Source organism: Lichenostomus cassidix, chromosome 8, assembly GCF_008360975.1.
Source record: "Lichenostomus cassidix isolate B80296 chromosome 8, HeHo_3.0, whole genome shotgun sequence".
In the NCBI taxonomy this organism is placed as follows: domain Eukaryota; kingdom Metazoa; phylum Chordata; class Aves; order Passeriformes; family Meliphagidae; genus Lichenostomus; species Lichenostomus cassidix.
Window position 1 is genome coordinate 2,468,774 of NC_139489.1, and position 15,711 is coordinate 2,484,484.

The 15,711-nt window shown below is 43.2% G+C and overlaps 1 protein-coding gene across 1 annotated transcript in view; it reads right to left on the reverse strand.

The window, feature by feature from the left end:
* Positions 1-15,711, reverse strand: part of NFIA (nuclear factor I A) — a 149,469-nt gene that overhangs the window by 102,917 nt on the left and 30,841 nt on the right. Inside the window, exon 3 of the mRNA XM_085067314.1 lies at positions 10,054-10,279. Within this exon, the coding sequence (XP_084923440.1) occupies positions 10,054-10,279 (226 nt within the window). The remainder of the gene's footprint in view (positions 1-10,053; positions 10,280-15,711) is intronic.

Here is a 15,711-nt window from a genome sequence, read left to right on the forward strand (position 1 = left end):
CTCCCCTCTGGCTGGCATGGGGGACACGGCCAGCTCTCTGCATTCTGCTGCTGGAAACTTCCTGAAAGCGAATTCCCTGACTATGAAAATCGGGACTTGGAGGTCTAACATGTGGGAAAATTGCAGGAGGTCTGCAGCTCAAAGCTGGTCAGGTGGGGACACCCCCCAAACACCAGCAGGTTTTCAGATGGAGATGCAGCTGTCAAAGAGCCTTCTGTTACAGATAAAATTTTAAGAGCAAGGAATTAAAGTAGAAAAATAACAGGGACAGAGGTCTGGATTCTCTGTGAGCAAGTGGTACAGCTACATAAGCAGTATTTCTCCCTTTTGATCCTGGGAGAAGAAATATCAGTGAAAGGTTTGGCCCACTGTGATATGAGAGCTACAGGAGTGGGGACATCCCTGTGCCTGGCTAGGGCAGGGCACTGCTGGGTGACCCCACGGGAAGGCACACCACACCAGGGTCAGGGTGATGGCCATGTGTCCTGCAAAGGCCAGGCAGAGAGGAGACAAATATTCAGGTCCCCTGGAACAGCCCTGTCATTTCCTCATGCCTCCCCTTGCCAGGGATTGGAGCGAGGTGCTCCTCATCCCAGAGCATGGCTTGCTTCAAGTGCAAGTGAGGGAGGGAGGTAATGATTAGAGACACTCTAAAATGATTGCATTAATTGAATCTTATGAAAATGGAAAACAATGGCAGTGGGTAATAATAAAACCCCAATGTAACCACGCACATGTCTTGTTTACTAGGAAGTGCTTCACTGACTACAGATTTACTCTGGGGCACAGCAGGAAACTTCTCCTTTAAACTTAATCAGCCCCTTTTTTTCCCTCCCTTTCAGAGAAAAATACCAGCTATCAGACCTGTGTTTCCCATCCACTACTAAGACTCCTCAATGCAGTGCCTGGAGGTGATAGTGTGAACTCACTCAAGAATGTGAAGGCATTTTATAAATCATTTGGTTCCAGCAGGAGGGGGAGAAAGGGAGAAGGCAGAGGGATGATATAGTTTGCAGCACATACTCAGCAGTAACTCCCAACTGTCAAAATTCAGCGTTTTCTTCAGTTGCAACAGTGGTTAACAAAAAAATGTTAAGACAGCAGACATGAAATGCACATAGTAAGCAGCACATTTAATCAACTGGCACCTTCCTACCACCCCACCGCCAAAATCTATCTGGACACTATCACAACCCAGAAAAAAAATTGTACAAGTGAAGATAGGGCACTGAAAAAGGAGCAGAAACGAACACCACAAACTGCTGTAAACAACTTGCAGCGCCCTTTTTTTGTGCCAGATAACAACAGCAGAGTTACAGGAGTGTGTTTACAAGTGTGGCTCACTTGCCTCACCTTCCTCCTGCCCCTTTTGCCATGCTCACTACCTCGCTCCTGGGAAAATATTTGCGGACCATTGCAAATAAAAGTCTCCTTCTCACTTTCCAAGAAACGGATCTGGTACTTTTCCATTTCAGTCGCACCAGGGCCAGGCTTCAGCGGGGATTTTATTCTCACAGCTCTGTGAGAGTTGCCCTAAACTTTCTTTCAAGTTCCTAGCTAGCAACTTCTGCAATTAAAAAGCAGCACCTGCAATTAAAAAATAGTATGTAATTATCTGCAGAGGTGATGAGGCCTTTTCTGGGAGCCTGCTCTCACTGAAGTGCCCTCCCTGACAACAGCAGCAGTCCAGCACGCTGCTTTCAGGAGCTGTGCATTGCCCTTCACATGCACCTCCTTGCTGGGGTGCACAACTCCAGGATTACAAAATTAAGGCCACTTGGAAAGCACCTGATTAACCCATGAATCTGCAATTTGCGCAGACATACAGGATTTTTCTGAGTGTGCAAACCAAGTATGACTATGAAGGTTCAGATCCATTTGAATGAAAACCACCTTGTACCTGTAAAACCACACATGATTCATCCAGGCACTACAGCACAGGCAGAAACCAGAAGAAGGTGTGAAAAAAGGGCACACATTTTCATAGTGTGCAGATAGATTTGGAAAGGTTTGGAGTCAACAGAACACCTCCTGTGCTGGTCAGGAAGTCAGAGCAAAAGATGTGAGTGGAAAAATGCAGTCCCTTATCTACAGCTGGACATTCCTGTCCAGATGAAGCAACCTCTGGCTGAAGCCACAGAAGTTTAGGTGCAGTGAAGGGTAAGTGTGAAAGTAGGAGGAAAAATACTATTTGCTAAGAACTGCCAGACTAGCTGGGACTGGAGTCACGAGGAAGCTCTGATGGTCTTGGATGGGCAACAGAAAGATGCTCCCCTGTGGATGCTGGGCAGCCTAACACACACCCACCCTCCACTGCCACTGCCTCCAGCTCAAGCCTTCATCCCCTTCTGATCCTGCAGGGACAGAGCCAGCAGCTCCCCAGCTCATCCACATAGCACAGCTCTCAGCATTTTTAACTTCCAGTGGTTTGACCACAGAGGGCAAAATTTTGGCCAGGGAGCTCTTCCGATGGCAGGAGAGCAGCGGTGAGCCAGCCTGGGTTTCGCTGCTGTGATCTCTGAGTGGAGGGTTCCCACTCTCTGCCACAAAGAGACACCACCTAAATGGATGTGGAGTAATGAATACTTTGGCTAAGCGACTGATTTCAGAGGGGGCTTTTATCCACAGGCCCTGTATTTATAGTTCAAGCCTTTTCAATTAATACGCACACCCTAAAAGAATTAAGCTACTAATTATCACATTTTACCGTGGTTCACAGAACTTTCATCAGATCTAGTAAATGAAATCACGAGTTCAGCAGAAGAAGCTTTACTGCGCCAAATTATGTCAAGGGTATATCATGTTGATAATAAAAGATCACTTGGTTGGAAGCCTAACCTAGAAGGTTGGGGAGGCGTAAAAAGTTCACATTTTGGATCATGCTGCTCTGGTGTGGGCGTTTTGTGTTTTTTTTTCTTGGTTATTGTGGAAGGCAATTCTCCGGCAAGTAAAATTTTCCCTTTGTCTTACATTACCGAGCATTAGGGAATTTTTACATAGAAAGACAAATAGAAAGGTTTGGGGTTTTGTTTTGCAAGTCAGGCCTTGGCATCACATCCTCTTTCCACTAATAAACTCCCCTCTCCACTCAACAGAAATTAAACGATGCCCACACCACAAATAAACTCCTTTCCCTAAGTGCCCAGATTCGGGGTGGGCAGGGTGGTGTTCCAAAGCATCCTTCAGCCTGTGGTCCACTCCGGTGGCCGCAATTACTCTGAGGCAACCCAGCTCTCAGCTGTTAATTAAACAGCAAATCTCTCAAGGAGATAGACATTAAAAACAGTTGTAGTGAAAGCTGGAGGCTGCTCACAGCTCCAGCTGCTGTGTCCAGCATCCTGGAAAATAGGACATGGGTAGAAGGGGGTGCCGTGGCTGCCTGCTCATCCCACAGAGGTGGGGACAGTGACCTGGCACTGAGGTCCCCTCAGGACAAAGAAAATCCTTGGCCCTGCAGAGGGAAGATCAGGAGTTTCCTAGGAGGCAGTTCCTGGCAATCCCATTTCCAAGCTGCCCTCTAGATGGCCCTTGATGTTATCTCGTGGATAAAGATCCACGGAAAGGAACAGGATGGAGCAACAGAATAAAATATATATTGTTGAAATGACTTAGAATAAGCGCAGCTGTATTTGTGCACCTTATCCATTGGAAAGGTTCATTGCCTTTTTTCTGTACACACACAAGGAGAAATAAAAATATATACTCGAGCCACATTTCTATTTCTCCTCTCCTTTGCAGTGTTCAGCCACTCCAAGCGTAATGAACGTTTCATGTCTTTCAAGCACTGCTTTGTCATGCTATAAGCATTCATTTCATGCTTTGAATATTTCCTGTCATCCTCGCCTTGGATGGATTTTTGTGGGAATGCTTTGCTCGTGAAGGTTAATGGTTAGCAGCAGTGAAAACTGAAGTCCTCTGTCAATCCCAAGCCCCAAGCACTGGAGGTCACTGATGAGAAGAGACTCCAGCCATGCCCAGCAGAGGCTGCACAGCTAACCCCACTGACATTGGGGTTTCTGACACCCCACTGACGTTCCTGTTTCTTGCTCGACTGACAGTCAGTGCCATTACCCATCACTGGATTCCCCCAAGAGAGTGCCAGCCACTGATAAGCAGGCTAAATCCAGAGGACCCTCTAAATCCTGGAAATGGTGTAACTGTGCCTCACAGACTGCACCACAAAAGAGAATATGGTAATGTAGGGGAAATTGGTGGGTTTTTTCCTAATTATTCAGATGGTTCTTTGTGACAGTCATGAATCTGAAGGGGAAATACACCTGGATGTTGCAAAGTTTCAGTTCCAGATTATTATGATCAAAATACTGCATTTCTAGTTCTTTTTGGGAACGTAATGTAATGGAATAAGATGAGAGAAATGCAAGACTACATCACACATAAGCTAAATTTACAACCAGACATATCTGCTTTTGTTTCCTTGGGAAACGCTGGCTCTCAGAGCTGCCTACAGGCACTCTCAGGGGGTGATGAAACACAGGTTGGACCTCATCAGACCTTTCTTGGCTGATGGGTCCTGTTAGAGTCAACAGCCCATCCTGCCAGTCCCAGGGAAGCCAGGAGAGACCAACCCCACCAGTAGTCCCCAGCTCGACCACAGCTTCCAAGCCTGGACAAATTTCCCCACTGCTGTTCCCAGTCAGCAGACAACGTGATCCATAAGGGTGCAAATCTGTTCAGAATTTGGTCCTGGCAAGTTACAAAGGTGCAAACAAGCTGACATCACCAGGAGCTCTGACTTCAGCGCCAGCGATGAGATTCCTTATTGGAAATGCTAAGGGCTTTTTTTTTAAAGCTTTTTCTGAAGAAAGTTAATTTTAGATTAGTCCCTCAGGCTGTGATAACTCCTCAGCGTGGCTCTGTAAACAAGAGAGGAGAGTCTTCTTGCATTTATAAGATTCTGATGCAAATAATCCCATGAACAAGAACATTAATAAAAGCTGCCGTTACTGTATTACTGCCTTTGCAGCTGTAACTGATAGAAAACTTTCTCTGCAAGGCTCAGTTATCTCCTGAAAATAAGGTGTTTCAGGAATGTTAGTCATCTGAGACCTTGTATTTTCTAACAACACCAGTTTGAACACGGTGTGTTCAGAGAGCTGCTCATGTCTGTGTGCTCCTCAGGTGGGAGCTGAGGGGCTTTTCCAAGGACAGAGGAGCCTCCAGACACCTCCAGCACCTTCTTGGTGAGTTGGCATCAAGTTCTGTCACAGCTCTGAGAGCCTGAGAGGCAGCTGGACTCCACCTGAAGCAGTGGAGACGAGAGGTCAGCCATGGCCCAAGCAGAAGGAACAGCCTTGGAATGCTTCCACTTGTTAAAAATTTGGCTGTGGAAGGAACTGGATGTCTCTCAGCCACCATTTAACTTGCAAAAGGAGCCACATGCAATGTGGCTGAGGGATGAGGACAGCCACCAGGAGCAGTGGCTGTTCTCTGCCTGGAAGGACGGTTGGAAGGGTGAACTCTGAGCCTGAGAAGAGTGCCCAAGCCCCGGGCTAGCAAGCACCACTTCCATCATCTGAAGCTGTTCCACTGCATGGAATGCCAAATCTGGGTCCAGAAGGAAAGCATTCACTGAGGGACTGGACTCTGCAGCCTGTTAGTTAAGGCAGAGGGGTTTTTCCACACACAATCCCCTCCTCCCTTGCAGCCAAAGCTGTACCATGCCTTCTGTGACCACCTTTGCCTAGAGAAGAAGAAGAAACTTCTCTCTGCATTTGTTCCCACTGTGGCCTTCTGTCTCCCCCAGAGCTTGAGAAGCAGAACTGTTTCCTTTATGTTTTTAGGCATGGAAAAGTAAGCATATACTTCAACATTTTTTAAGGTTTAATACTCAAGTCCAACCCTACTTAAGCAAAGAATTCTCAGATGATATTGACAAGTCCAGTGTAATTACTGCAGGGCTGAAAAACGAGTTCTGTGAGTTACGGTACATCATTGTTTTTCTTTTTTTCTTTTCTTTCTTTTTTTTTTTTTAATGTTTCAATGAACAATGTGCCTTTCATTTCCTGCAGTGCTGTTAAGGTACTCTCAACTCAAAGCAGTGAGACTGCATTAAAGCTAAAAAGCTTTGGTTCGGGCATTACATGTTTTTATTTTTCAGAAAAATGCCTCTCCCTCTACAGAAATTGTTTGAGCAGTGGATTTGGCACACGTTTGCAATCAGCTGTAATAATGAATGCTGCCTCGCTCACTCGAAATGGGAGAATTGACCAACTTCTTTAAAAAGAATTTGTTCATCTGCAACTCAAGTGCTGTGCTACCAACTCTGAGCCACCAAATCCCAATTCCCGCCTGTCAGAAATGACACAGCATTCCCTGCTCTGCTCACACACCTCGTGTGCACCTTTATGCTGCACTTATTAATTCACCCGTGCCACCACATCAAACACAAACACTGCCTGACATCCATTTACCAACAGCAGCAGCACAGCTCTGTTATTCACCACTCTGTGCTCTGTCCTCCCTGCCTTTCTCCCGAGTTAAACTCCTGATGGAGCAGAGCAGGAGTTGACTTTTAGCATCCTCTCAAAGCCAGGATAGCAAATATCCCCACTTTGCAGACAAAAAAGACCAAAAGGTTTTCCTGCAAAAGTTTAAAATAATCCTGCTTACAGAAAGAAAATCTATCTGATAGCTGTTTCCACGACTGAAAGTGAGAATAAAAGCCTGAGAGAGTCCACAGCAGTGCTGAGCTGGGAATTTAGTTGTTTCTGATCCCCAGGCATGCAGTCTCTTCACCACATCAGACTACCCATTTTGTCATCCTCACTTCACTGAAAACTAGTTTGTTTATAAAAACACAACACCAAACCAGTGCATTTAACAAGCTTTTAAAATCAATAATTTTTTTTTTTTTTTTTTGATTGAGTGAATTGCAAAATCACTTTGCGGTGCCAACTGAAATGAAGCTTTTACATACCATTAGGCAACTACAAAAGTGGGGAATTTTCCACATGGGTGTTTCACCCAGCTGGTCAGAAAAAAACCCCTAGTTTGAGCAAAATATCAGGGCATCAGAACATGCTCCTGCCTTTTAGATGAAGTCGCTGGCTGCTTTCACTATCCCTCCTGCAAATTTCCTCACCCGCAGAACAAACAGAGGAATTCTGGATTTTCTGCCCCTCCCCAAAAAGCTCTTTCCCATGGTGACAGAGCAGCCAAACTGTGTTAGTTTTACCCCCAGCTCCTGCACAAAACACCTGGACCTTGGACCATCCATGCCCCAATGAGCTCTGTCTTGCCTGCATGTTTGCTTTTCATGGCCATCATGCTGCATCTCTTTCTCTCTCTAGAAATAATTAAATGCTTAATATTTCTGTTAAATATTTGCAGTGCTGACTGGATGACTGCCTGAAAACTATTCTGGCTTCATGAAGGCTGAGAGAAAGGCCAGAGGTGGTGTTGAAGCCACCACTGAGAGCAGAAGATGTCACCATCCTCCCTGTCTGTGATGCTCCTGCTCCAGAAAGCCCACCAGAAAAAAACAGGAGTGGCTCTAAAAAAGAAAACCTTTTTTTTCCCATGAACTTCACTTCAGTGAAGGTTAGACACACAGGCTTTGCAAAACAACACATACAATTTAGGATGATAAATTAAAATCTGTAGTAGGAGGCCTTCTTTTTCAGGGCCGTATAGTTGACCCTCCTGAACCTACATTACTCAAGGTATGCAAAATATATGTGTATAATAAATAGCTCTAGAATTTATGGAGTGGAACAGAAAGGATATTAACAGGCAAGTAGAGAGGCTGTATAACCCTCACAAGGCCTTTAAAGATTTATTTTTTTAAAATGAAGGAATGCATGCATGGAAAAGGCAGCACTGAATCGATACACTCCTTTGTGCCTTCCAGAAACACATGCAGAATGCTTCCAAATCTGCCCTCAATCTGGTCACTCCACTGTTGGCATCAGTGGGAATGAGATTATTCATGATTCTATTTTTTTCTTCGATTAAAAAAAAAATAAATATATTAAAAACTCCTCTCTGTGTGGGCTCATTCCCACTCTCAGTAAAATCAATTACGAGCCTCCCATTGACTCCGGAGGGATTTGGATCAGACCCTGTGCAAGTGGGTCTATAGCAAGTGTAGAACAACACAGTTAATATGATTTATTGTGTCCGTTTCTGTGCGTGCAGTTTTTCATTTTCTAAAGCCTGCAGTTTTGCTTTCATCCTCACGTTCAGGAGATAAGAGCTGCAGATCTGTGTTGATCTACGCTGGGTACCCTGGAGCTGGGGGCTGTGTGTGCTGGGAATGAGCTCAGCCCAGGAGGATTGAGCCCTTCAGGGCCAAAAATCTGGCTTAGAAAATAAAAAATCTCCCACACACAAACTGCAAAAGGTGCAGAACCAGTGAGGAGGCTGCCGCTGTGGTGGGGGAAAAATACCCTTTAGTAAAACTGAGAAAAAAAAAAAAAAAAAGAAAAATCCTTTTCCTGTTTATTAAAAAAAAAAAAACAAAGTGCCTTTTGCAGGTCACCAGCAAAGTTCCAAGAATTCACTAGAAGATTGTTTTACCAAGAAGACTCAGGCTCCAAATCAGAGATATTTCATTTCACCAGGCTCTTACAGATTCTACATTATTAAACACTGACACTGCTGCTTTTTGGGGCAGTTGTTGAGTAGCAAGCTCTGTTAAAGGCTAAGAAACTGCAGGGTAAGAAGAACTGTGCTTTAATAGCTGCAAAAGAATATTATCCAAACATGAAATAATAACATGCTTGGTGCCTAATACATTCTAAATTAAAATATGATTTAATAAACACAGGCAACATATTCCCCATAAAAAAAAATAGCAGAATTGGCAGAACAAAAATCACAGTTTAGTCAGTTCTTCTCTTAACCTTGCAATCCTCTGGCTACAAATTAGAATTTCTGTGAACAGGATTGATAAGGGAAATTAGGCGCTGTCTTTCAGAAACAACAGCAATGTTTTAAGATGGTATGTTTAGAGATGAACAGCACAAAATCTATCAAAATATGAAACCTTTCATATCTAATGTGAGGAAAACACAAGGAGCCCCCAAAGCCAAAATCTTACCAGCCCAACGAGCCCTGCATTCCATGCCTTAGGATTCATGCTGGTAGTTTAAAGGTTTTTATGTACCTAAACCTCTTCTTCCCTTGATTTCATCCCCTGTTTAAACCCTAACCCCAGAGCAGACCCCAAGTACAGAGGATAACCCAATCTACATGTAGGTCTTATATTAAAAAAAAATAAAATAAAAAAAAATCATCTGATTATGGATTAAAAAAGTCAAGAAAAACTATTCGTAATAATAATCACTTTCACTTTGGGAGACATTTTAAGTCCTAAATATAAGTAGTAAAACAAAATTCGGTCGCTGATGGGCCAACAAAAATTGTTGAGGTCTACCTTAGCTAAACACAAAAAGGAAGAGAAGCTGTTCCATTACACACATATTCATCCTTTCACACACAGTCCCCACAGAAATCCACTATTACTGAATGATCATTTTTTTCCAGGCTGCTTTACAAAGCCATTGGTTCAGTAGAAGCTATTGCTTCTACTTTGACTCTGTCCTGGTCCAAGGAATATGAGTTTTCCCAAAAGTCCCAGTCCTGCTGCTGCTTCCACTCGAGCCACTGCCACTTGAGAAGATGGAGAGAAGAACCAAGGAGCTGTAGCTGAGCCTCCCTGACCTGTTTTCCTGTAGTCTCTACTCCCCTGAAGGTCAAGACTCATGGCCCAGGGACTGAAAGCCTTTGCTATGGAGGAATAAGGATAAGGGTTGCATACAGCAGGCTCCTTAATGGCATCTCCCTAATCAAAATTATTTTTAAAGGGAAAAAAAGAAAAAGTCTCTCTCCAGGACTGCAGAAACAAATGCTACCTTAGATTAGTGAAATAGTAGCATTTTATATATTAGGAGAGTGCACAACCTATTTGTGGCCATCCCATGTCAATTATTCTGAATAATCTTTTTATATTAGGCATGGGGAAAAAAAAAAATCTTTATAAATATGGGCTGTTTTAATATCCCAAAGCAGGAGCAGCAGGTAAGAACTTACCATTTTCTGGCTGGTCCTTAATATCAGCTTCACTTGGCTGGCTGGGACTTTCAGATTGACTTGAATCTGAAAAACATAAAATACAGCCAAAAATTACAGGGTCTGCTGTGGAAAATAGATCAGAGGCGCCAGACTTCCTCAAAAGGCTGAGAGTACAAACTGAGGACAGGAGTGTTGCACTAGGACATGATAATGCAAAAGTCCCGTGCCTAGGTAAGATGTTTTGCTAGCAAAAAGCAGGAAAAAAAAAGAAAAAAAAGAAAAAAAAGGGAATCTTGTTTACGGCACTACACAGAGTGCTTGGGGTGTGTGTTGGCATAAATTAAGCTTTGAGAATCCTTCTTTTTAAAGAAGGCATATTTAAACGACTCTCCTACATGTTTTTTATAATGCAGCCTCTATGTTGTATACAAACCAGAGCCTTACTCCAACACATAGTAAAGTCTCAAAACATATCTCCAAGCAGGCATAGAAAGGTAACTAAGCAACCCTACATAGTCGTGGAGATTTTGTTGGCTACACATTTCTGGAACAAAATCTGCAAAGCTGAGGGAAGAGCTGATTTTTTCTGGCAGTGGTTGCAGCACCACAAGATCCCTAAAATGCACTAAGGTGCTGGTGGTGATGTGCAGTGGGATAAGTGAGAACAGATACTGGATGGATGACCTGCTTTAGAACCTGTGTAAATAATCCTGCAAACCCCCAGCTAACACTCTCCAACGAGCACAATTTATTTGCCTAAAATAATAAAATGACCTGTAAAAGGGTATGTGTAAATAGGAGTGTTTTGCATTTTTCACACGTTATTAACTCTACTTTATGTGAAGATGATCGCTCTTTGGTCCAAAAATTATTCTTGGTAGAAGCTTTAGTCAAATAGTATTTTCCTTCTTAATTATTTCTGTCACTATGAACTGGTAAAAAAATGGTCCCATTACCTGTGGGAAAAAATATTTTTTTAAAAAATCCCTCAAATTACTGGTTTTGCAATTAATACAATTTTTTTTTCTCCTTTCCCCAGGAATTGTTCTGTAATTTATTGATCCTGCAGAAAAAGTTTTTGCTGTGAAACAAAACTTTAGGTGATGAAACCACTTGCTGCAGCCTCAAACCCACCCCTCATCGTGGCAAACCTATTTTCTGACTTCACCTTGACTTTGCAAAGTTTGGAATTAGCTGTCTGAAATTTGACCACATTTCAGTGAGAAGTCAATGCAAGATCAAAAGGTCACGACACTTAACTGTGATTAAATTGAAAATCTTACTTCTATTGCAACAGAGTCATAACACCACCCCTTCTTTTTCTTTGAGGTATTAATAGTGCTGGAAGAAGCAGTACTACTAGTGACCTTGGGTCAAGCAATGCTAATTTATTGCTTTAAAAAGGTTCCTTGCTTTTAAGCAAATGAAGATTTTAATTACCGTAGAGCACTATAAAGAAAATGCCTATTTTAAATATTCAAATTTTTTTTTTACCTGCTGACTGTCTGCTTTAGGTATCATTCAGAAGCTTAGAGGACAATCTCGTATAAATTAAAAACTGCAAGTAAAAAAAAAGCGCTCGCAAAACAAAATTTGATAAATTTCTCAACATAAACACTCAGAATATTTAGCAAAGAAAGCTTCAGTCCTGATACTTCTATTTAAAATCAATGAAATTCCCCTAAAAACTGATATATACCCAGCATGTGCCAGAACCAATTTCCTCTCTTTTGTATTTATTATTTTTAATAATTTTGCCAATGAAGCTCAGGAAAAAAAATCCTCACTTCTGCAATTTTGTTTTAAATATTGATCTTCTGAATTATCTGTCCCTGAAGCTCAGATCAGTGCCAGCAGATACACCATGGGGTAACATGCACAGTGCTGTTGTATTCTGGAGACTCAATTTTGGCAAGAAGTTTCATGTTTCCAATACCACAAAGGTAGAAACAAAGGTAAAATATTAGGAATGCAAAATATTTAGTTAACATTCAAAGTCAGCATTCAACGGATTTCATTTTACAGGGCGGGCATTAGCCTTTTGCTTATATTTTAGGTTTTTTCTTTCCCTCCAGCCAGCCATGGCTCACAGGCAGAGTTTGGGCTTTATGTTTTGAGTAGGCTCGGAATTCCACTAAAAATTTATAGATTTGGAAAAGTTGCTGCAGAAGGGTGGGAGTAGGAGCGTGTTTCCCTTTCTGAAATGTGGAAGGATGCGGGGAGGCAGCGCTCGGGCGGCTTGGTGGCACCTTGGCTCCAGCTCAGCCCTGCAGCCGGTGGGCAGCACAGGCAGCCCGAGCTGCTCCTGCCTTGGGAGGAACAAACAAAGTACTTTTGTCTGCCTTCAGTGCTGTTTTTCCAACACCAAGGCCGGTGGGACAAGAGGGGCTCCACCGGCCGTGGGACATTTATTTGCACACTGAATCTTAACTTTCTCCTTTTATCGCCTCGGCTCCGGCGATAGCATTTTTTCCTAATTGTGCTTTCCTGCGACCAGCCCCTTCTGCTGAAATTAAATATTAATTTCCCAGGAAAAGACAACACGGCTTTAAGCACTATTCTTCATGGAGAGGCACAGTAAAAGGCAGGACGAGGTAGAATTAAAACCACTCAATCCTGCGGTGGGGATCACGGGAGGCTACCGAAAACATGGACTGGGCAAGCGTGTGCTCAGCATTGTTATGCAAGGTGGCATCTTGTGGAAACCCCAGATAAGAAGACCGAGTTAAGGCACTTAGCCAAAATGTTTATATGCAGAATTTTGCTTCCCTGATTTTATTCAGATGCCGCAGATGATCCGGCACATATAAATGTGCCGCCACATGGTTAAGGGATTGGCAAAATCAGAGCCGTTGTGTTTTACAGTCTTGCCTAGGACGAGGGAGTCTTGCTCAGCCTCCACCGCTCGCTCTCTGCTTTTTCAGCAGTTGGCACTAACTCCTGTCGGGGCTTTTTTGTTGTTTTGCACATGGAAACTTTCAAATTCCAGTTTTCGGAACGTTCGGTGTTTTGCGGGCTCGGCTACAACAGGAGGGGGAATGTCTGTCCTGCTGAGTCAGTTAGCCAAACAGGTGACCGGAGGAATAAATTAATTTTTGCCCATACATAATTGATATAAATGGAAGATCGTTTTCATAAGCATTTGCATTAAATCAATAAAATCACTTACTATAGAGCAGTTTAACAATTCATTTGATTTTCTCTTTTCTATATATTTGATAGCCACTCTGCAAAACAGTATACACTTTATGCCTATTTTCTTTAGCAACAACACTGCCAGTTAAATTCTACCACCTGCAATAATTAGAGCCATTGGAAAACGTACAAAACAAAATATACAGTAGATGCGAGCCCCTCTTGAATCCACGGCCCCCTGCGGCAACGAGTTTCATTGGTGCCTTAAGCTAAGGCTGGTAGGAAGCCAAAGAATCTGTATATTACAATAAAGTGCATGTTATTAAGGGGAGGATTTAAATGATTTCAGATGGAGTTGGAAATATTATAGTGAGGAACCACTATTAAGATTGCTGATTAAAAAAAAAAAAAAATCACCAAGGAATCTAGTTTTATGTTTAAGGAAGCTTAACCTTGAATAGCACAATGGGTTTTATTTGGGGGCTTTTTTAGTTAGAGAAAAGTTAGTGGTTGGAATTTTTAACCCTGAGCTAGCCGGGGTTTGAGTGAGGCTGTGCTCTGGGCTCAAGGTTACTGGGCAAGTGAAGCTCAAGGGGATCTGGTATCCACCATAACCATGGCAAACGGGATCAAAAAAACATGTTGAAGCTATTTTACTCCCCCCTTCCAAGAATCAATTATGATTAAGACATAAAGGAAGAAAAAACCAACCCCAAACAACAAAACAGGCTAGTTTTTCAAAGTAGCATTTCCAACCACATCTCTAGTCTCTGTTCCTCTTTGGATCTGCTCCTTAAGCATATGCTACCTCAGCACGACCGAGCCCGGGATCTGCTTGATCCCAAACCACACACAGGCAGGGATCTCCATCCCCAGAATGGAATCCCTGGACTTTCCAGCCTGCAGTTTTCCTTTTCAGCTGCAGCAGGAGCACAGCTCCAGCTGGGCTGCACGGCGGCTGCATGGAAGCCGCGCTGGCGGCACTGGAAGGGAGCTCTCCATTGTTTGGAAAGAATAAAACCTTCCCAGGAAAGTCTGGCCCGTGGACAGGACCAATGTCAACAGACTGACAATGTTGTTCTTTTTTGTAGACCGTGACACAGACGGTGAAGTGTTGTTGCACTCCTCCACCAGAAAAGCCTCTTTCGAGTGCCATGGCACTTCCAGTGCTAAACCTCTCCACGGCCACCTGACGGAGGACAGAAGGGACACTTTGTGGAGCACTCCTCAAAACACACCGTGCTTTCCAGGGTGTGCTGAATCCAGCCTGGCATTCACTGGGGTGGCAGTGACCCTGTTTATTGTCTGCTGCTCTGCGCAAACCCAGCGAAAGGGTGCCAAGATCATTTTTTACCTCTGTAGAGCCTCTCCCCAGCAGAACCTGAGCCTCAGCTACCACAGGTGCAGACACATCTATCCTGGAAACAGCCAAGGTGATCCCCGCCTAGCGCAGGAGAAAAATGACCAACATTGCCAGATGAGCAAGGCAGCACTGCCACTGCCCATGCTGAGCCTGCTCTGCAGCGAAATACAGCAGGTTCCTCTCCTCCACCACCAGCCCAGCACCTCACAGAAGCACCACAGAAGTGCACAAGTGAAATTTTCCATTCATATCATGTTTTGGGGGCGGGGGGAGTATTGTATAATAAACTGACATATTTTATTCAAGTTTCAGAGCCCTATTTGTAATAAAAAATTTATATGGCTCGGTTGTGTTCATGCAATAAATTTTTCATCTATAATTTTGGGCATGGATTCCACCAAAGATTTATATATGTTAAAAAAAGGAAAAAAAATTTAAATCATGCTCTTTTATATACAGTCTTATGTGGTGAGCTTACGGGATTTACAAACAGAAACCAGCACCAGGAATGGGGCTTTTTTACACTCACTTTCCCTTCATTATCCATTATAATATAAACACATAGGGGTCGCTCCATATACGCTACAGTTATTATTTATGGAGATTTTGGTGGCTACTAGGATTTCTTTAAAGGAAGGCCTAGCTCTCCATTTTTCTCCAGCCATCGCTTTCAAGTCAACTTTTATAGGGAGTTCAAAGTGCTTCATTATCATCCACCTCACCATCACAGATGTACATGCCCACACCAGATTCCCTATTTTATTCCATACCCCCTGCACTGTACACCCCATCCTGACAAGGTTCTGCAGTGGTAAAATCCCTGTGGTGCCAGCCTGTTTTTTTTTTTTTAATAAGGCGAGGACTCTTAATTCCTGTACACTGGGAAAGAGATTATCTTTGATAATGGAAATGTAAATCAAAGCTTGCTGTTGTTTATTCCAGACAGACATTTGTGTGTTAAGTCTGTTTATCAGGCAACACTTTGTCTAAGCCAGGAAGTAGTCAGCCTTTGTAACAAGATGTATGCAAATGATTTTCCCATCAGCCCCTGCCACAAAACTTTTGTGGCAAAAAAACCCTCCTTGTTACTTCACCAGTAAGACGCTCCTAAGCTACCCCGTAAGCAGACTAGCAACAAAACAGCCAGCTAGACTATGCTGATGAGTTTGAATGAGCCC